Below are 23,973 nucleotides of genomic sequence, written 5' to 3'. Positions count from 1 at the left end.
ACATCCTACTGGGTATTGATTTTATTGGATGGCGGACTAAAACCTACTTTCAGATGGAAGTGAGGAATGTGAGCTTGGAGTCACATGCGGGGCTGTTTGACAGAATGACGCAATGGATACGTCCTTTCGTTGCCATGGTGACGGCTCATCTGCTTATATGTCCAAGAAATAGGGCTTTTCATTTTTTCCTGTAAGAAGAAAAACTGCTAACTCATAACAACAAAGTGATTTGTTTTTGCACTAAGGCATAGCTAATGCAAATACCATTGCCCAGTTTTAATTTGGACATGAAATTAATAACCTAGAGCAAATAATATGAACAAATAACTTTCCCATCCTCTACCTACTTACTCCCATAGAATTTTTCACCACAGCAACTGTTTAACTCTTCCATGAACCTCCAATATATCTGCAACAAATTGGATTTCTGGAATAACTGACACAAGCTCCCAGAATACTGTGGTAACTAATAAATTTATTTCAAAGTGGGCTTTTTTTTTTTTTACTGAAGCCATTCAGATGTTAGAGCTGAACAGATTTTACCAGCATTTTCTATCAATGTTTTCCAGAATATTTAAGTGAATTCTGTTCAGCTGTAGCCATATTCTGTTTCTGTTTATTTTCTTCAATGCCCTCTGACCAGTCTCTGCTAGTGGGAATGTTTACAAGAGGCTCATACAGAAATGCACAGCTGAAGCTCCTGAAAATCACTTTTTTTTTTTTAATGTACACAGGGAATATTTTTGTTAGGATTACCTGCATTCACAATCCAAGATGAGCAACACCAAGATGTGACTAAGATCAATTTCATGTGTCAACCAGAAGTAGCTATTTGATAACACTTGATATCTTATCTATTTAATTTGAGATGCAGCACTATTTTTCCTTAAGCAGTAGAAAAATCAATAGAATATTAAACAAAACAAAAAAGAAGCCAAAGTAAATCATGTTCTGTCTGCAAGAGTTCCAAATGAAAAATTAAATTCTCAGTTAAGATTATTTGCAGATACATCAGTCATGCCTTAATTAAATGTAGCTGTCATTTCATTGTAGTAATCCTCATGCTGTTTCAAAAACCCAAATAAAATAAATATCAGGAATAACCTGATATGGAAAGCATTAGAGAAATTACAGATGTATCTGTGAGGCATTGAAGTCATCCTCACATTCAACTCATTAAAAATCAGAATGCATGGCCATGTTATTTTATCAAATGCAGTAGGGGCTCTATGGCCTCCATAAAGTATTTTTGTAGGTTACAATAACAGTAATTGCAGTGTGACACTAATTTCCATGTGATACTGATTTCCAGATGTCCCCTTGATAAGTGCGCCAGATTAAAAAAACCAAAAAAATCTAAAAATACATTTTTGTTGGCATGCAGCATCAAATCTGCAGGTACCTGTTGAAGAATAAGCCTGTTGGCTTTGAATTAATTGTGATATTTGTTCTGAATGGTTCCCCCCCCAGATATATTGCATTACAGAGCATATTAGAAATACCCTTGTTAGAGCAATGCACAGCTATACATTTTGAGTAACAATAATCTTTCCTGATATAACAGGAATTACTTTTTTTAAAGGAAAATAGAATGCATGAGTTTTCACAAATGCCTGTGAACACAAACCTCCAAATTATCATCTAAAGTCTAGAGGTGCATCCTTATCTGTCTTCTATAGATGGTCCATTTTATTATAATGATGGTTTTGAGGTTGCAAAATATACAACAGCTTTCTGCAAGCAGTAATGGTGATAATCTACACAAGGAAGCAAGGACTAAAACTTGTGGAAGCAACCATTGAGACACTGAGATTCTATCAGAGCCATTCCCACTGCAAAATATTTGTACAAATTCTGTGACATGGTAGGCTCTCCAAGGTATTAGATAGGATTTAAGTCTCTCTTCTCACTTTATAAATTATGTTTATAAATTATATTTATATTTATATTTATAAATTTGTGGTTATAAATTTTGGGTTTGTTTTCATGCAAATTTTTTCACCTCAGATTTTAAAGTGTTGGTATAAGATTAGTAATACAAGTAGGCTAATAATAAAAGTATGCTGAGTGCATGCCTTTTTTTTTTTTAATGTATTTCAGAAATAAAGCAAAGCAGCCACAGGTAAATGAACCATCTGCTTTATGCTTGAGCAACTATTTCCCACACTGCAGTTCCTATAAACTCACCCATTTTAACTCCACAGTAGAAAATAAGTAAATTGAAGTGAACAAATTTAAAGGCTTATAGGTCCTTTGCCATCCAAACTGTCTCACACAGGTCTAGGACCTTGCCAATCCATTTCTCCAGCCCATATCCAGTTACCTTTGCGTGCCATCACTGTCTGGCTGAATTTCAGCTCTTAGCCTGGAAGCCAAGCCTGTGATCCAGTGAGGAAGCTCTCCTAACCACACCTCGCACTGACACCCTCACCCTGGTGCTGACCTTGGCAGACACACACCGGGGACGCTCTCTGTGTATCACCTCCCAGCACTGAGAGATCTGTGCCTGGTTCCCAGCAGTGACATTTCCCTTTCTAGTGCAGCCTCAGATCCTGCTTTAGCCGAGGTGACGTCGGTCACAGCTGGCTCATCAGAGTGCCTCTGGGCAGCAGCAGCAGGTGCTCCGCCTGGCCTGCCATGTTTTGCCTGAAAGACTATGCTGAACTTTAATTGAAAATTACCTTCCTGTAACAGACAGAGCTTGCCCATTTTTCTGTGATCCACAGTCTCTTAAGAATGCACACACACCCTGCACCCCATGGAAAATATCTATAATTAGTCCATGTCTGGTCTGTGGCTTAGATCAGTCAAGCCTACTTGTCCGCAGGCCACATCCCTCACTTGCGCCTCTCTTCAGCAAGTGCCTGCGGATGCACACTGTGCTTTGCCTTTTGGGTATTATGGACCTGCTTCTGCACTCTGCAAAAGAACCTTGGCCAGTGATTCCAACATCCTGATAGTGTCCCACTGCATGCAAGTAGTGGATGCACCAGCCACCACACAGGAGCATTGTTCAGCCACCTTGACGACGGAAGAAGGCGAGGGCCTGGTGCGGAATCATGGCACTGCTAGCTGAAGCCCAGCGGTTTGGCTGCACTGGGGAACCAGGCACCTGGGCAAGGGCTGGGGAGGTGCTGCTTAAGGACAACTACCTGGCAGCTGGGTGCCAAGGAAGCCCTGGCCCCAGGTGCTCTGAGGGAAGACATTTTGCTGTCCTTCTACTTACCACAGTGATGGGAGATCCTGAGAGAGGGGACATTTCACCTGGTGGTGACCCTGTGCTTTTGCCTTGGGTGGTGGAGGGAGTTGGAGCCACACAGCCAAGGCACCAAGTGCTGTCTGTAGAGGTGGTGCCACTTAGTGGTGTGAAAACTTACTTAGATAATGGCAAAAATTTATATTCTGCTGGGGTAGAAAGTGCTGTTAATCACCTACACGGTGACTGAATTTGGCCTCATCTGCTACCTCAGCATTGCTTTGATATAAAAGCAAGGGATGTTTCAGGATAAAACAATTGCAGAGCATTCCTTCCTATTGTGTTTCATTACAATGCTTCCTGCAGTTTCTATGTGTGTTTCACCTTATGACTGAAAGTACAGCTATAAATAAGTTTCTGTGAGGTCTTATCCAAGTTTTGTTCCTTGAGAGGGGCAAGCTCATCAAACCTGACTATTGTCATAAGTATCTCAAATCTGGAAGCAAATGTATGCAGCTACAGGCAGACTGATCCTGGCAACATTTTCTGTGGCCTCTGAAAAGAACTCTAGCAATTTAGATAGCTGGGATCTTTCCAGTCCTCTTTTGAAATTAGCTCCTTAGAATTAAAAAAATATTAAACAATATAATTGTTATCCATTAGATAAAAATGCATCCTGAAATCAAAATAACTCATCCTCATACTGAAACAGAGAGGGTTGTATTCTTAATTCTGAGGAGCAAATTTCATTTTTAAAGTACCTTGTAGAAAACATAAACTGAACGATTTAAACTTTTTAAAATAATTTTATTTCTGTTTAGTTTATCTTTAAGAAAAGAAAAAAAAGTCATTCATATGTTTAATATTTGAACTTAGCTAGTTTTCTTGGGGAATTTAAACCAGAAAATTTTGAACCTTGAGTTTAAAATTAACTAAGTAATTTATCACAATACTTTTTACTATAATTTAAATAATCTTACATGACAACATTTCTTCTGATACATTAAAAAATAGAATTAAATACCATTCCAAATTGCATGCACATTGTCCTCTGTATTCTAGTCTGTATGTCATACTGTGCTGGAAATATGGGCTACAGGTCTTATAATTGCTTACTGGCTTAATACATTGAAATAAATTAACAAAAATCACTTGGATTAAAATAGGGAACAGAATGCAACTTAAATGACAAGTTTATTAGAACTGAGTTTCAAATGTAAATTTACTGAAATTTTCTCAAGTCCAGTATGTAAAATTTCTCTCAGAGACATGTCTCTACCCTTTTCTACATTAGGAATACTCAACCTATGCAGGCTCTATGAAATCCAAGTAGCTTTTAAAAAATCATGTGCTTTCATGTAATCACAGCAGTGTTCCAGTAAGCCAAAATTTTTCACTACTCAAGCACTAGACAAACCTACACCTCAGTTTTCACATAAGCCAACTTAGATTCCTGCATATTATCCCAAGGACTCAGAAAATAAATAAAAAATCATAGTTGATCTTGTGACCAAATCACTGGTCTTGTGAACTGTTACAGCATGACAGGAAGATAAATGTTTAATTATGGACAAGAAAAAACTAAGATTTCAAAAAATACCATTTTAGGCTAATAATGTTAAAATTTTAAATTTTTATATTGTTTTAAAGTTTTCAGTTAATGTTGGATAGCTTATATGCCAACTTTTATGACATATTAACATTTTTTTGTGATATATTAACATCTTTTGGATAACTACAGTTGAATGAATATTTTCAGATTGATGCTTTAGTAAAAAAAAGTGGAAGATTGTATGCACATTTGTTTAAGTATGCTGCAGAATTCATTGGTATGTTAAAAAAAGAAATAACAAAGAAAAAAATTTAGCTTAATACCAACAGGTCTCAGATCCATGATATTTGTGAGGTTGGCACTTCTAAATTGGCACAAGATTAGTTATTCCTTGTACCTTGGATGTCTCCAGCCTTTCTTAAGTTGATTTACAGTGCAAGAATCTGAGTTTAATTCTTACTGCATTGTGTGAGTAGATACACATCTATCAGGTAAAAGAATGACTGCACGTGAGTCACATAATAACTTCAATAACTCCATGTGCAGTTCCATGCTGGAGAGGCTGCACTTGCAGGCCATAAGCCAGAACAACTGACTCAGCACATGGCTTCCTCCCCTGTTATTTCTGGAAAGGTCCTACACCAGAGCTTGGAGGCTTCTCATATGCAGGAGGCACAGGACACAATTATCCATGGGAATCTGAGTGGATAAAAATGGTGTGGAGTGCTTCCCATAAAAAAAAAAAAAAAAGGGCTAAGAAAATTATCTGAGAGTTTGCTTAAGGCTGGGAAAAATTATGATGCCTCATGAATGCAGGTCGCCCCATCTTAGTTCTCAAGAATTAACCTAAAATTGTACATCTTAAGCAGGTTACACTGCCCCCATAGCAGAACTAAACTTTGTCAAAGCCAGATTGAGCAAAATGATAACTTTTTATTAATGAAGGCACCCTGACTTTGGTTTATTTTGTTTTGAATTCTTGCTCCAGTTCCTCTATTTTTAAAGCTATTTCTTTTAAATGTAGGGGGGTTTAGGTTTTTAAAAGTTTAGCCAATGATTTTTATGCATATTTGAAATGACTGTGCATTATTAGGTTAATTTGGTTTTAATTTTTGAAACAATAATTTGGAGACAATTTAAAGACAATCAAAATCCTGAAACTTTCCTGAAACAGTTATGTAAGTATAGATAGAATTTGTCAACTCTATCTACATCTATCTAGATAGAATGCTGCTGTAAAATCCTGAATGATGTTATTAAACCAAATCCACAGATTTTGCTTATGCTGCTGGCTCATACATCTTCTCTGCTGGTTGCCACTAAGGACTGCTGTCATGTGGAGTCCTGAAGTACCCTCATGCTTCTGCAGTCAGACCTCTGGGTCTGACTTGCAATAAATCCTTCCTAAAAGGGAATTTAGCCAGCTGTCCCTAGCTGCTGCTCTAGATTTGTACAAAAGGTTGTACAGATATGCACAAAAGGAGTGCATGTATTCATCAGTTTTTTCTCATCCAGATATGCACATGTGCCAGAAGTGATGTATCAACCAGCTGAGCTGAAGCCTTTCCTCCAGGTCTTCCAGTTGGCATGCACTCATGATGCCCTGAAAGCCTTATGGGATCTACAGGATCAACAATCAAAATGAGTGAATTTTGTTGTGCAACTGTCTTTATTTTAAGCATTAAAAACATTTAGGGTGGGAAAAAATAGGATTAGAAAATTATCTAATGGGAAAAAAAGCCCTGAATACTTGGAAGAATTAGCTTCTGTGTTTATGTTTTATGAAAATATGTTTTTGGAATATGTGTAATGTACCTGATTTATTAGGTCACCATTTCAGTAGTAGTATTAATTTTTTTAGTGTATTTTAATATACAAATTTTGCTCAGTACTGAATAGCAATAAAAATCTCAGTAAAGAGATTATACATGAAGTTCATTTACTGTGCTTTCTTCACACTGCCTGATCCTACCTAGGATTATTTGCAAATAATAGAGGAAAAGACTGACAGAGTGAAGGCATTAAATAATAGTTGGGTGATTTATCCTCCCAGTTATTCACAAGCTATTTTTGCATTCAAGTGATAAAGGAATGCCAAAGCTTATTGAAGCTTCTTGTGCTCTTGAGCATGGGAAAAGTACATGGAGACTGCTTTTGCTGGCTTTCAAATATGTATCTTAATATTCACCCTCTAATTTCTTCATGATTATATTTGGTGTTTTTCATTTAGAGCTACAGGAGAATATCTGTCTTATCTGGAAAAGTCTGTCTATTAAAGAAAGATCAAAAATATGAATGTGGTTGCATTTTTAAGACATGGAAATGGAAGGCAAATTAAAGTCCTTTATTATTATTATTTCAAATCACATTTTTGTTTAATGCCATTCTCAGGTATTTGTGTGCTTGATTCATAGTTTGTGAAGGATTAAGGCTGGCAATCCCAACTTTCAAAATGATCCAGGGAAACAACTCCAGTCTATTTCTTTTAATTCTGAATAAGTCTCAGTCTTATTCTAGAAAGAAAATAAAATTTGTGGTGACGACTCAAGTGGGGAGAATTTACCCTATATTATTTGCAAGTAAAGCATGCATGTGTTTGATGGCTGGTTAAAGGAACAGTTTGTGCTGCCTCTGTCATTTATTACAGAAGTATAACCACGCTGGGAGTATAATTCCTGTTGCCATGGAGTAGCAATGCATATCAATGTTAGACAAATTTTAGGCTATGAAACAAAAAATATACTGAGAAAGCTCTAAAACAGAGAAGGGGCATTTAAGCAGAAAGAACATAATAGCTCAGTCTTGAATTGCACAAAACTTACCTTTCTTTCAGAGTGCATCCTTCATAAAAAGACAAATAGTAGTGTCCTGATGATACATTTTATCTGAATGAGATCACAATGTCCTCCAATTTCCCATAATAAAATTGACCTAGTATTGACTATCATGACTGTATAAAATTCATTGGTAACACTTGAAAAGTTCAGATGTCCTGTTCAAACACCAACCAATTCACAGTCTTTACCTGCAAGATATGCTGGCATAAATGTGAAAGAAAAAAAATTAACAAAAAGAATGGTGTTGTATAAGCTACTTATGTTCTAATTCAGTTTATCACCAGAGTTAAAATACTTGCTTTTTTAGGAACAGCAAACTCAGAAAATTCTAGATTTCAATGTCTGAAAATTAAAAAAAAGCACAAAAGAAAAGAATAGTGTCAATTAGATTAACTTCCTGTTGCTGCAAGCTTCAAAAATAAGAAAAAACTTCACAGAATCTACCATCACGACTCAGTTGAAAACCATTGATACCTTGATCCCTGGTATTAGCAATTATGCTCTCTGTTGCCTAGGGAGGAAAAAGTAAGGACTACTTGGCAGTAAAATAAAGCAGTAATGGCTTTACAACAGTGGTCCATGCTCCCCAGAGGTTCATAAACACCAGCAAAACCTTCCAGAGATGTTTCCCTCTTGCAGTACTTGTGTGTGGTGCCGCTGCCAGCACCAAGCCCAGCACAGCAAAGCATCACATCAGGAGATATGCCCTGGGGTGGGAAGTTTGCTCTGCCTGCAGAGCAGCCACTCTGGTGTCTCATGTGGAGCTGGCAGAGACAAACATATAGAAAATCAGGCTAAGAGAGAAGGAAGACCCACTGCAGGGTGATTTAGGAGAGAGTAGCCATTCATTCACACAGAGACACATGTAGAGTTAGCTCCAAAATTTTCTGTTGGCATCTCCACCACCTAGAAAACATGATGGTTAAATGAAATTAAATTAAAAGTAGAATAGCAAGGGAAATGCAAATCCAATGGTTCAGTATAGCTCAGTTTGTTGATATTTGGTGTTGACAAAACAAATGTAATACATATGATTTTCAATGGCTTTAGTCATTCACTATGACTGTTACATTCCTTACTGAATGCAAATTTAATTTTCATAGCTGCCTACAATTATGTATGTGCAGCTGTATCCAAACATATTTGGAATGTATTATCAGGATTCTCCTTCAATGCTTTTATTTTTTCCAAAAGAGAAGGAAGAACTGAAACCAAGAATGTCATAGAGAGATGATAAACAGATTTTCTCAGTGTCATGGAACACTGCCCAAAAGTTGTAATGCTGAAGAATGAAACTAAAAATAAAGTAACTGATAAGGCTGAATCTGAACCCCATTTTTAAGAATGCTTTCATGTGGCTACAGACACAACTACTGATTTCCTTATTTGTGTATTTTTGCAATGAATGGAATGTTTTTCATTCCATCTGCCCACACTGGCATCATCCTGCCCTTAACGATGATGAGATGATGAGTTGGCACTACCTAATATTCATCTTTAGATGTGACCCTGCACTGCAGTTATTTAGGAGAACATTCAACAATCTCTTGGCTTGTCTTCCTGAATAGACATACTTCTCTATGAAAATCAGTGAGTTTGTTTTGTTTTGTTTTGTTTCATTTTGGTTTGGTTTGGTTTGGTTTGTCTTTATTAGGGTATTGGTTTTTACCTGCCAGCAATATTCTAAATAAGAAGAGTATGAAAAATTATTTTTTGAAAGCTATACTGGACATTTGATCATATTTTAGTTCAAATTTCAATAGAAATGTTACATAAGATTGTGTCTTTTGATTACTGCTTTCCTGGACATCAGCATTCTAGGACTATGTGAATCAAATGCATGTTTTGCCTAGAAGGAGTAAACCAGAAATAATTAAAGAAATAGGAGAATCCTGTCCAGGACCGGTCTGACTGCCTGGCTCAGCTAACTGCAGATATCTGACAGACCTTTATGTCTGTTTGGGATGACAAAATACCTATCCTCTTTGTCCATGTTTCATAGACCTTCCATGGCAAAAAAAATTATCCCAATGAACATAAGACTTTCCTCTACGAGCTATTGTGTTTCAGATGCTGTTTCCCATAGGAGGAGGGAGTGACAGTCCCACTGCTCCTGTCAGATATGCTGTTAAGAATCAAAAGAGGAGAATGGTATAAACAAATTTACACAAACAGAAACTGCATCCATGCTGGTTCTTCCCTTCAGGCTTGGAGGTTTCCATGGCTTTATAGCTTTACAGTTTCTTTATGGCTTTGTCATTTCAACAAACAAGAGCATAAGAATAATTTAGAAGTACTCAGAAAGGGGGAGTGTTAAAAGAGGAAGAAGGGCTAAATGTTAGATTCTATGTATAAAACTATACTTCACATGTAGTCACATACATGACTTGAATCTTGTAATAAATAAATATTTTCTACAATACTTAAATAGTTTGTACTTCAAATGTTAATTTAATAGTAACTGAAATAAGAATAACTTGCACTTTTCAAATAGCGCAATAAAACATTAGTTAATCTAGCAGTAAAATCTTGGTTCATTTTTGAGACAGGCTCCCTTTTTCCCCTAACAGTCTTTTGATGGTAACATCAGGGGCAATTTCTTACTAACTATTTCTCATTGCTGAGCTCATCTTGAAACAAGGTCTATTTTCTTTCTTTAAAATCTTTGGGAACAGACAGTTATTGTCAAAGGCTTCAATACTTAATGTTGCCTATTCTGAAATTGGTTTCCCTTCCTGACACAGCCCATAGGAGACTTCAAGTGCAACACTTATTCTAGTGGCTATTTAATTCCTCCCTCAGCACAGAAGGTGGGTTCTTGACATGTGGAGAAAAAGATAAGGGATAAACGGGATTAATGAGCACTTAGAAGAAAAACAATTACTGTAAAGGTTATAAATCAAAGTTTATATTTAAAGACTAGAACCCCTTGGGGTTATTCATGCTGTAAATTTTTATGCTTGTATTAAATCAGAGACTTTTCCCAGTGATTAGTACTGTAACTATTGTATTTAATTTGTCTGTAAAACAGTATTTAATTGATATCAAACTACTGTTAAAAAACACAAGTGGTCATAATAGATCACAATAGGACCGAGACATTTCAGCATCAAGAGGACTATAGCATATGTTCACTGGTATGAACATGTGGAAAAGGATAATATGAGGATAATATGAGGAGCTGAGGAACAGATGAGGAAGGAAAACCTTTTGCCTGGGATTGAGATGAGAAGGGATTATTTTTGGAAGGAGATGTATTTCTAACAGTTGTTCTGAAATAATTGCATCAACATCAAAATTGGTTGGGAGAGATGACTGGTATGAACACAAATATTAATGGAACAGTTAAAATTTCTGCTTTCAAGCTAGGTGAAGTTTATAATAAGAGAGATATTGCATGTTAATAAAATATCAGGAAAGACTAGAACTGAGTGAGCAAATTATTGGCATATTAGCTATTCAGCCAGTCTGAAACAGAAGTTTGGGGATCTATAGTTGGTTTTATGTGCCTGTAGTAGCTGTGTTTTTTTATGCTGGATGTAAACATCTACTTGAATATAATATTCAAGGGACATGTATTTTTACATGACTTGAGATTTGTAAAGCATGCATGTATAGTCCATAGATCTATACAATATTTTAATGTAACTTTAAAAACTATCACGAAGGGCTTAATGACATTTTTCCATGTTAATTTTTAAGCATCTTGTATTGTACCATTAAAAAGTAAACAGAATTTTCTTTCTGCGAATCAGTGCAATTGTTTCTTTGTACCTGTTTAGGGTTGGTGTAGGCAGTGCTCTATGGCAGAAAAAATCACAGCCTAAGTTCTGTGGAAAAATTCTTTGGTCTGAGACATACACCTGATAATATCATTTTATTTCTCTGACTTTTATAAAGTAGCTGAATATTTTTACATATTAAAGAAGAGTATGTACTTAAGTATAGAAACCTTTAGAATCTGGAAACAAAAGTGAAAAGTAAAATTCTTGATGTGATTAAATGCAATCCGTGTGCACACATGCAATATAAGCAGAAAGAATAATGGCAAGTAGACTTCCTGTCTCTAAGTCTCTTTAATTTGGTATAATTTTCTGCTAAATGGTTGCTACTTATACAATTAAGACTGGAGACACACAAAAGACTGCTGACTTTTTATATTTATTTATAAAAACAACACATCACAGAAATCACAAACACTGGATGAGGTTAATTTTGCAGATCATTAGCAGGCAGATTCACATTCTCCTACAACCTGGACATCTGACAGTCAGGGGATTTCATAGAAATAATATATATATTGCTTGTGCAATAGTGTAAACCAGCTAATTTTTAGATTTATGAGCTCTAATATACCAAAATCCTCAGCTGACATGAATCAGTGAAGCTGCACTATTTTATGTTAGATGAAACTCAGACACTGTGTCTCAAAAGCTATTTGGGTTTAACTTTCGGATAAACTTTTTGGAATAATGTATATACTTTTATTAAGAACATCGTTCTCAAAATGTGCATACTTTGCTCAGTGTTTGGTAGCTGGGATAGTTTGAGTTACGAGTATTTTATTCAATTGGGAAAATATTTTCCATGACCATTATTAATATATATACTTCTTTGCTGGAATTACTTTTGTTTCTACTAAAAACCGTAAAGGCTATTGACTTATACTATGAGTCTTTTCCACCCTGTACACATTGCAACCTTTCAGACACATATTTGAGGTAGGAATAATATTTTTAATAAGTAAATTCATAAAACCGCATAATGTAATTCTTATTACAGGCAAACATTTGAGATACAGTACATGGGCTACAAGCCAGGCCACTACTTGAATATTTTTTCTGCTAAGAAAGTCAGCTTTAGCATTTGTGATTTCCCAAGCCTCAGTGACAAAATGACAGACATTTGTAGTTCTTAATTATTCATAAACCACATTAATGATACTTAGTGCAGTCATTAGAAAATAATTAAAGAATAACAGTCTATCTATATTACTACAGTTTGTGAACAAGTTGTTGAAATAAAAGGATTTTTTGAAATTATATTTCAAATTGGATGATCACATATATTTATGTAGTTGTTTATCACACTTTAAGGATCGTTTTAATGATTTTTTTTCAATGCCATGTAAGGGAAATAACAGTTCCCTTCAGTATATCATAATTAACCAGAGCTAACATGATAACACTTCAAAAGTTATCAAAAAGAAGAAAAAGATGTGACGATTAGGGACAGATGCACTAAACACTGATACAGATTGTTCATGATAGTCTCTTTGTTATGGATGATTCATATGCCTGCCTTCTAAAACAAATTAGAAGAAAAAGAACTAAAATCATTGCTACATATTATGTCTATTGAAATAACATATGCTTGTTTTATATCTATGTACTTGCATTAGTCCAGTGATAGAAGAAAAGGTGCAAAGAGAAAATGTGCAAAGCTACTCCAAATGAAACTACATTGTTGCATACAGTTACAGTTTAAATACAATAACTACCCTGTTTGATATTAATATTAAGTTTCTCTTTGCTGGTAAATATTTAATAATGCTTCTTTGTAAACATGACATTTGCAATGTAGATGACCACCAATAAAACTAGCTATCTGTAAGGGTTTGAGGTGTGTAGGTAAGATCATATTTGGATTGTCAACATAATCAAGATTGTGACATAGGAAAGGAATTCTTGCAGGATAAGGTAGCACTCAATAAGGCTGTAAATCTTCAGTATGTTGCATACAAGGGGGGGGACAGGGATGTTTCACTGCTCCTTCACAGAGGTCCTTTGGCTTCACTGGGGCTCAGACCAGAAATGGATAGGAAGTAGCAAAGGGATGAGACTCTGCAGATGCTGCAGACTCCTAAGACTCGTATTTTAAGAATAAATCTATCCAGGACTGATGAGTGCCGTAGGACAAGTACACTAGCTAAACCACCCAGATAGAACTCTTAATAATGCAGTTGTGCTATGCTAACCTTTCATACAGGGGAAAATTTAATGACTTGGCATATAAAAGAGCATACTATGGCTCACCCACTTTCACAGAAGCAAGTAATCTCAGATGTTTCAAACTGCATCTCCTTAGAATGGACAGAAATCATTATTATTTTCACCAGTCATCTTTATGTTGACCATAAAGAGTCAGATCTTGTTAAGGGCTGACTTACATTGTCACACTCATTGTCAGTGAGCAGCTGGTAAGGCTGCTGATTGTCTTGCATGAATCACTTTGACTCTTTTGAAGCAACAGACTTGAATTAAAAGTAATTATTACTGCAGATTTAAGCATCGTTCATTATTCTTCTACTTTTGCACTGACCAGTTTTGCAATCCTTACCTAAAACATACTTCAGAGTGGCAGTAAATGAAAAAGTAATCTCCAGAGGGCAGCAGATATTATCCAAAATTTTCATCCATAGTAATTTAATCAAAATTATCAACTCTCCCCCCAAAGAAGAAGAGATAAATTTCTTAAAATTATTGCTATATTTAGCAGCTCATAACATCACCAACATGCAAATTCTGTGATTTAGATTTAATACAAATATTTCAAAATACAGATCTGAAAAAATGTTCTCAACTCTTATTACAGGCCTATTCAATAAAATATATGCCTTTGGTATAATATGTTCTGTTGTATATAGCAAACCATTTTCATTGTCATCAAAAATATATTTTAGCACTTGCGAATTACAGGGGACTTTGATTCCTCAGATAACCCACATATTGGATACAGTATCTTGAACCAGCTTATAAATATGTAGCCATGATACAGATGTACATTTTCTGTAGGAAATGGAAAGTGAAAGGTCTTTGAGAATTCTAAACTCACTAATGATTAAGCTACTTTAACTGTCTTTATGCTACTTTCATAGATATATAATAAGACATTATTTTCATTGAAAATATGCTTTAAATAAGGCAATTTTTGTAAGAATTTAAATAGTATTTTTTCTTGCATGAAAAACTCATTTACTTGTAAGGTGGTCATGCCTCCCTTGGTATTCTAAAATCACTACACACAAAGCAATAAAATTACAGAGCTAAGCATCCTCCAAGGATGAAATCACAGTGAAGAAAGCTGTGATATACTTTATGCTGTAAATCATATTGTATCATATCATATGATGATACCACAATAGAAGAGAGCTGGTTATTTACACAGTGGTTCTGACTGGAAAATGTAAACAAAGATGAGTCAAGCACCTCAGCAATGCATTGACTTGCTAGTTCATATCCAAGGTTTTACAACATTGTTCATTTAGTTCCTTTGATAACTTGACATGAGGCACCTGTTTTTAAGGTAAGAAACTGGTCAGATGATGAAGTGTCAGTTTCCAAGTAAATATGAATCCATTCCCTTTAGTTCATTAGTTAACCAAGGGTATACTAATCTATGATCCAAGAAAGATGGAATGCTGTTAGGATGAATGTTATATGCAGTTTAAGGAGTTCTACGACAGAATGACTGTGGTTTTCTAAGACATATAAGCTCAAGAAAATCTCCAGTACAGTAAATAATATTTTAAAATATCTTTTTAAGTAAAATTTACATTTTAACATAGATTAACAAAAATCTGATGGCTATTCAGAAGCTCTTAGTCCCACTGACATTGTTGGAATTAGCTTGGAAAAGCTCAAGTGTACTTGAACTTCACCATAGGTATAAACAATTGAGCATTAAAAGGTATGACAGTTGGAGCTTCTCTTCAGAACGAAATGCTCTTTCTTTTTAACGTCATTTTGAAGGTGAATCCTATTGTGAATTACTTTTCTCTGCCAGAGAACTTCATTATAAAGAGAGATTCATTGTTGCAGGAGACAGCCTGTCTTGCTATTCTTCCTCACTTCACATTGTACTTCCCCTTACTGAAGAGGTCCCTGCTGTCTCTGGAAAGTCCTGAGAATCACACGTTCCTCTTTGTACCATTGTTATAAGTAGTATCTTCTCTTTTCTGTTATTTCAAGGTGTCTAATTACACTTAGGTTATTCCACTATGTTTATAATTTTGGTAGACACCTAATTAATAATTTGAAAAGTTTATCTGTTGCAGATTGAAAAATAACTGTTAGCCTCAAGTTATTCTCAGGAGACCAGTTTCAGAAAGATGTTAAATACTGATCCTGTATACATCTCCTTTCCCAGCATTTGTTGGACTTAAGATTCCAATTACCAGACAAAACCATCATACTCAACTATCACTCCTATTAAATTAATCTTCTCACAGAGATTTAGAACTTCTGCCTTGTACACAAGTGAGATATATCAGTTCTGCCTCACTTATGTTACTAGAAGGTGTTTCCCCAGAAACTCCTTTGGGGCACTTCCTGATTTCAGGAGTTACAGTCTCTTCAGAAGTAATGGTCATTTAAATTTCTCTTCCCAACCCTCCTATACCTCTTTTTCATGCTGAAACAGCTTGAACTGATGAATCATGGCTCTTCTCCTTCCTTTATCCTCCTGCCCTTGGAGCTTTGAAGATAATCATTCAGGCATGTTTCTCCTCCTAAAAGCTATTTTAAAATTAAGAAGTCAATTAAGAATGTCATTCCTAGGAGGGCTGATGAGGTTTAATATCCAAAAAAATTATATTCATGTCCATGTTAGTAGCAAAGAAATATGGATAGAGGTGCTTATCAAAAATCGTAACCAATTTTCAATTACCTTGATTTTTACTTCACATCTTGTAATATATTATATAAAGGTCAGATTTAATTTTTTAAAATAAGATTTCAGAGATTTTAGAATCAGGACTGTAACATGGACAGAAAAAGCATGTGGAAAGTGACAGGAATAGTTTTATGATTTATTTTATTGAACCAGCCAATATGGATACTTCTGAGTCAATCTCTTTCTAGGTGCTTATCTCCATCTAAGAAAAAAAAAAAGCCATTCATAACTTTTTATTCCCTCAAGGATACCATTATGTCATTATACAAGGGATATACCATTGTATAACAGGATTTGTATGTCAAGGCTCTGTAACAAGCTTCCAAACACCATGCAAGGAATTTGATCAAAGTGCTTTCAGTGTAGAAGGTATATTTCACTATAATATTTAACAGGAGGTCTAATAAAATGGACACTTTTTTGGATGCTGTTGAGTGATAATTGTAAGATTCCCATTTTCATACAGAGTCCACCTTCACTTGATTGTTGTTTGTAATCAGTGGAGAAGGTTTGCTTCTCATTCTGTCTCCTGCATCATTAGAGCTATCCTGGAAAAAAACTTTTGCTGTACAAAACGTGACAATTATTCTCTTGTATTCTCTTCTGAAGTTCTGGTTCAGGAGTCCATATACTATAGCATTAAGGCAGCTGTTGAAATATGCCATGTAATAACTAGACACAAACAACCACTCTGGAATCCTAGGGATTACAGTTTTGGGGTTGACAGCCACTGCAAGGCCTATGAAGTTCAAAGGAGCCCAGCAGACTGCAAACAGTACAAACACCACAAACATGGTTACGAAGTTTCTGAAGTCGTGGGGTTTCAGCCTAGGGTTGTTGTCTGGTTTAACCCTTCGCCTTACCTGAATAACAAGGATCCATATTCTCAAGTAACAGAAAGTAACTACGGCAATGGGAAGCAGGAAGTGGAAAAACACAACTGCAATAGTATATGCTGAGCTCACAGACTGTGCAAACGTACACGAGTAAATCCTGGGGTCGTACTGCAGCGATCCCACAAACAGGTTGGGCACGATAGCAACGAATGTTAGGACCCATATAAGAACAATGTAGCACAAAGAATTCTTGTCGCTGTACAGCTTGTCATATTTGAGACTGTGGCAGATATAGCAGTACCGATTGATAGCGATGCCTGTAATATTGAAGATTGATCCAATGACACTTAGGCCCATCAAGAAGCCACTAATCTGGCAGTGTAGGTATCCCAGTTTCCATCCGTTGTGAAACACTGATGTGAGGACCAGTGGATAAGGGTAGATAGCTACTATCAAGTCTGCAACTGCCAGGCTTACAACAAACACATTTCCTGTAAAATAAATATAAAAAGGCAAGTATTAGTTTTTCTTTTGCTCTTTTCTGTCATTTCTGCTCTCGTTATATTAATGAGCAGCCTCAGTGGAACACTTTAAATGTAATTAATTTCTACTTTCTAGCTCAAAATTCATTGTCATATATCAGAAATAAGACACTCATTTTTAGTTTAAAAAGGTAGCTTAACTTAAAGATGCACCTTTTGAAAGAAAACTGTCTTTAAGCGTATCTGCCATGATCTATTATTTTTCTTATGCCATTTATTTGGATTCTTTCAATCACACAGAATTCATATCAAATCAAAATATTCATAACTTTAAGGCTTACTTTGGTTTAAATAGTCTCTCTTGAAAAATCAGCAAAAATAATATTACTAATGATTTCCAAACTCACATTTACCTTCTTTATTTAAGTTCCTTTCATTACATTAACTAGCCCTTAACTTCTCCAGTCCTGAAATTAAAATCTCTTTTTTCCCATTTATATTTCAAGCTTCCATGACTTTTGTATGACTTTTACATTATTCTCTTTGAATCTGCTGGCAAATACATAAATAATCTTAACTTCTAAGAGTCTAGTTGAACACAGTTGTCTTTCCTAAAGACATGCTCTTCAGTAAAAAAAGAGATGCTGGGTAGTGGCCTAGACAGTTACCAGAAAGTACTGCTATCCCCTTTTTCTCTGCCTCCAAACTGGAAAATTAAGCAATTCATTTTTAAACAAAGGGAGATGATATTCTTCAAAGACAATTTAATCCATCATATTTTGAATTCATTTTTTGAGAATAGATTATATTTTATTTTTTAATTGCTGAAATGATAAGCCATATGAATGTCTTCCAACCATTCTAATTTCTAAGAAGAAGCTCACAAGAAACATTGATGTCACTTTTATTAGTCTTTAAAATAACTATTACATGTAAAGCTGTAGTTATTCATGTCCATAAGTACAGAAAGCTGTTATCTATACATGCATGTTTGTAGGTATTTAAAGGCATATATACATAGGCATTTGATATTTGACTTTATAGTTCTGAGATTATTAATGGAAGATGAAATACAAGCTTCTATTGTAAACTGTAATAAAATATATTATTAGTTTTAGATGATGTACAATTTCAGTGCTAATCAAAGGTGGGCTTGGTGAATTGTTTTATGCATTTATTTTGAGCATACAAAATATAAACAGATAATAGCAGGTTAGAAGGAAAGGCAATGCCCAATAGCTAAATTGGCATTTTAGCTGCTAAAAATCTCAAAATTAATTTTTGAATATAATATTTCTACTATCTTCAAATACATAGTCCCTTACCAGTCTTAGGCTTTAAAAGTCCAGTTCAAAATGTTCAATCTGCAAATACTGTCAGAGAAAAACATAGAAATTATCTTTCTCTGGATGCTACCTACACTGTTGTGTTTAAATTTTGATACATGCACAAAGTACCACATTTGATATTTATACTAATGGTACCTGGAACAAATGGCCTCAATTAAAAGACTGCTGCACTAGTTTTTCCTTGATTTAGTATCTGGATTTATAAATAACTTTCTTGTGATAGTGTCTGTAGCTGTTTCATCTTTGACTGGGGATTCACTGCCAGACTGAAATATGCTTATCCTGAAGCCTTTGGCAGAATTCCAGATCATTTCAGCACAAACATCAGAGCTTCTTTAGGCAGATGACACAGGAAAAAAGCACTGCTTTCAGAATTTATCCTTGACGTAGTGGCAACTGATATAAGAACAAGAGACTGTATGGAACTTATAGCTCTGTTTATCTAATGAATCAAGAAGTGGAAAGTAAATGAAAAGGCACTATTGGCAGGTGTTTTTCCCCCTATCCAGAATATTGTAGGATTGATGAAATGGTAGCCTATAAACTCCAGTCACTTAAAAAATGTAATACTTGAAAGAATTCTAGTTATATTTGCTTATTAACTTTCTACTTAGCTGGAGGCTGCCCATACTAAACTTCTTTCTCTGCCACTAAAACTTCTGCTGCTGCTCACCATTATTATTGCTAATATTTTCATTATTTAGCCACTTTATCCAAATGATAAGAACAAAGTTAAAAGGGTTTTTTTTCCCTTTAAAAGGTGTTGTATTGAAAGGTGACAGATGGTATACATTTCTCTGAATAGTTTTAGCTTTGGAAACAAATGAGTCTAGGAAGAGTAGGCACTCTGTCTTTGAATCAACCAAATTTCAGGCTTCCATAAACTCATGCACCATGGTTGTTCCAGGTTTTTTCAACCAGCTGCTGTAGAATGAGAAACTGAAAATCTTGGAAACACAAGCTGTTGCATGTGAAAATTGGAGGTTAGCAGGAGGCTAGCCTGTCTTTAAAAAAAAAAAAAAGAAAAAAAAAAAGCAATCATGGGTTTGAAAACCAAGCCCCAAGCTGCCCCCTCATGGTTAGTATGTCAGCTGAATGAATGAAGTGCTGGGGGTTAAAACTGCTTGGAAACCAGATACCTGTTTGCAGACAGAACTTTTAACTTGCCTTTCAGGAAGGGTTATTTTAAAACTTGAGTTCAGATATATTTTCCTTATGACCATGGAAATACTTTGCTAAGACAAAAAACTCAAGTAAAAAAAAATGGCATTAGTATGATTATTGTATGTTTTGAGGTTCATTGTTTCAGACCCTGAAGCTGGAGCTGAAATGAAGTTGAGCTTTCATATATTATATAAAAATTTAAAATTAGCTACTGCAATCACTGAAAAATATTTCTAATTTGTTAAATTCCCATATTATAATGGCATATAGTGAAATTAAACCCATACATTTGTAGAATACTTGGTATTTTAGAAGCATCACAAAAATATATATATGAAAAATATATATATATGAAATTTTTATATTCAGACTTAAGTTTGAACAGAATTCTATAAATGAAGCCTGAAGTTCTATACTGAACTCTTCAAAAAGGCCACAGAATCAAAATCTTGAATAACTCTTCCTTGAAGTAAAAATATTCATTCTCTTTAGAGAGTAAGATCATGTTTCTGTGAAAAAATGTGATTTGTGTACCTAAAGAATATATTATTATGCATTAACACCAGTTGGCTGAACTGAGAAGGCAGAGGTTGAATTTCTTGACTTTGACATAAGCCAAATAAGCTTTAATATATTTAAGCAAATGTTGTGCAGTGGATATATGTGGGAAGAAAGATAATCTACTGGTAACCAGCTTGAGCAGGTTATGTTTTTAGATGCTGTCTAAAGCAATGTTCCATTAAATATTTTCACCACCCTTACTGAAAAAGAAGCCTTTCTGCTCAGCAAACACATAGCAACATCAGACCTATCTGCTGAATATAAAGCTGTATTAACACAACAGAAAACAAACAAGTGTTTTCCTCGACAATTTGACTTCCAAGAGCACAATACAACATTAACTGAGTGTAAAAATTGTGACCCTGACAGATTATAAGAAAAATGCTTATGGGATTGCCGAGATGTCAAAATGAATATAAGAGCCTCAATAAGAACTACATGATGTAGTTGTATCAGTAGAAACTTGTATTTACAGAACATATACAAATTACTGTGTGGGTTGTTATTCCCTAGGTTTAGTGCTAAATATGTCCTGAATGATAATCAGAAAGTTTCCAGAAATTTCTAGCAACTTAAATATGTGCAGAACATTAATGGAAAAAGATTAAAATTAAACAGACTAGGTGGTGCTGAATGCCTGCCATAGAGTTAGAATGGAGGGCTGAACACAGCAGGTCAAAAATGACTAATTCTTCTGGCAATTTTAGGAGAACTGAGGGTGACGTGGTCTACAGAGTTCTTTCCCCAAGTGTTAGGACTGTGAGGTACTTTTACTCTTCTAAAATATTTAGTCTGGGGAAAATAACCTATGGTAAAAAAGGGAAAAAGCCTATGTATAGAAAAAAAACCCCAACGTTTTAAAGCATTAGGGGGATTACAGCTAGAATAATTAGTACTCAGAAAGACTGAGTGAATTCTAGAAAAGATCTCATATTGCTGGCAACATCAGTAAAGCTACTTTATCTCCTTTTTTTCACAAGTTATTTCTATATCTTTTAATATTGGTTGCCAAGTCACCATTCTACTCACCTTTTTCAAAGTTTTTCCTGGACAAGTAATGCTTTGGCTGCTTACAATATATGCTTTCCAATAGCCATCATGTTTTCATCATGTAGTTAAATTTTGAAACATATACCATCATGTTTCCATTAATGGTTCAGGCTGAACCAATTTTAGGTGAGGGTTTTAGTCTTTGTGCCAACTGGAGTTGCTTTATCTTTTAGGTAAGACTAAACAGTATCTGCACCAGTCATTGAAATCACATACAAGGATTTTGTTTCAGTGGCCAATGCCTCAGACCGCTAATGTTTACTTGCTAAGTATATCTTTAAGGAAACAGGATACTGTAATTGGTCCAACACTGCTAGATTTTAGAAGATCAAACTTAGTTTCTAATGATCACATTCATGTCATTATCTACTGTCTTTTCACCACTTGTAAAATAGTGCCAGATATGTTAACAGTCATTTCCAACTGTTTCATAACTAGCCTTAAGTAACAGGATGCTTTCCTACAAATTTTGATCATGTTTTGTAGACATTAAACTGTATTAAAATATCATACTGCCAAGTCTTTATGTACACAGTTTTTACACATCTAATGGCACAAAAAAAATTATTTACATTTTTAAGCATGGGTTTCTGATCATTCTAATACGTTTACCAATTTCCCTCAAGGATAGCTTACAGATTTTTTTTGACATTATGAAATTTTTCTGATTAATCTAGCCCTTGCTCAGGATGTTAATTTGAAAGTTTATGCTCCTAGCTGAAAACAAGACTATGATATGTGCTCACCAGTGAATGCCTGCAGCATCAGAAACTTTGAATGTAATACCTCATAACTGGGTACAGCATCAAAGAGATTAATTTCTTTCTTAGAGAGGCATTTTGTCAGGCCTCTGCTTATTTAATGATGCTTCCATGCACAAAATGGTATCCCAATAACAAATATTAAAGCAAGATTTGTTTTATATTCCATGAACATTTTCACCCTGAATGTTGTTCCATTAGCAACAATATTTCACTTGTAAAACATCATAAACAACTACAAAATTCAGGAGCTGAAGCTGGTTTTGTGAGTACCTAATACAAATTTAAAATAAAATTTTCTTGTACATGTATCCAGAAACAGATCTTAGCTCCACTCAGTGTTTCTTCTACCTGGGAGATCAACCAGTCAGTATGTTTCAAGAAAAAGATCAGTTCATAATTTTTCTAGCATTAAATTAATATTGGAAAGTTGTTGTGCCTGGCAGCACAGTTTGGGTTTCCACAGAGATCATGCACAAAAAAATTGCTAAATTAAAATACTTCTAAGTGGGACAATGACCATGGTTTCTTAGGAAAAATCCCCAAGTCAAGTAAGGTTACCTTGACAAGAAAGGGTACAGTCCTAGCTTTACTGGTGAAAGATTTGAAATGCCTAAGAAACTAACAGTCCTTGCAGCTCAGCATCAAAATGGCACAAAACAGCTGAGCAAAAATGTAGAAATAAATATTACATAAGCTGTAGTTACTCCTGGGAGCTTCATTCACTTTACAGATCATAATATCAACTCCCCTAGATCTGAAAAGCCTATTTTTAAACTAAAGGCACTATTTATAAACCTGTCCTGAATCAAGAAGTCCACGTGCACATTAAATTTGAATAGCATGATGGGCCTGTGGGTTTTGCTTCCTATTAGCAAGTTAACCCTGATGCTGCAGGTGGTGATGCAGGGAAATGTGAAAGGTTTAAAGCCCACAGTCAACCTTGTAGCTTTAAGAATACATAATGTCGGAGTCCATGTTTCCATGGATCCTCCACAGAGAGTGAGAAGTACAGAGATAGAATTAAAGCCTTTAGAAAAATTAGAATATATAAAAGCTTTAAATGCATAAAGTAGAAATCTAACCCTTAGCTTTAAGCTTTGCATGCCCTAAGTCCTAGTTCAGTGTAGAAGGACACAGCTTCAGGCTTAGTGATAGAGTACAGACATAACAAAAATAGAGTAGGGTACTGTTTATAATTTTTAGTATGAGTTTTATGTACAACAAGGTAGAACCTTATGCTAGTAAGATAGAGTTTTACGTTAATAGATATGCTATGTGCGTAGGTTTTGACGCTGATTTTCGTAGTTTTACGAACTTTAGAATTGTACCTAGATTGGTTAGTGTGTAGATAAAAAATATGAATATGCATTTTGCAATTTGGGATAAAAAGCCTCTGTGTCAGTCAGTCAGGGGGACGGATTGGAGGAATTGGTCGAGTGATCAATCTGATCAATCGATTCAACCTCCACCTCCTGCAGCCTAAGGAAGGAGCCTTGCCAGGGAGCCGAA

At 35.2% G+C, this 23,973-nt stretch overlaps 1 protein-coding gene across 1 annotated transcript in view; it reads right to left on the bottom strand.

Moving 5' to 3' along the window:
* Window positions 1–16,716: 16,716 nt before the first annotated feature.
* Window positions 16,717–23,973, bottom strand: part of MTNR1A (melatonin receptor 1A) — a 57,789-nt gene continuing 50,532 nt past the window's right edge. The window contains exon 2 of the mRNA XM_063402077.1: window positions 16,717–17,585. Within this exon, the coding sequence (XP_063258147.1) occupies window positions 16,717–17,585 (869 nt within the window). The remainder of the gene's footprint in view (window positions 17,586–23,973) is intronic.

Source organism: Prinia subflava, chromosome 7 (genome assembly GCF_021018805.1).
Source record: "Prinia subflava isolate CZ2003 ecotype Zambia chromosome 7, Cam_Psub_1.2, whole genome shotgun sequence".
NCBI classification, from domain to species: domain Eukaryota; kingdom Metazoa; phylum Chordata; class Aves; order Passeriformes; family Cisticolidae; genus Prinia; species Prinia subflava.
The sequence above is the reverse complement of the archived record's forward strand: the minus strand, read 5'-3'. Positions and strand labels throughout refer to the sequence as shown.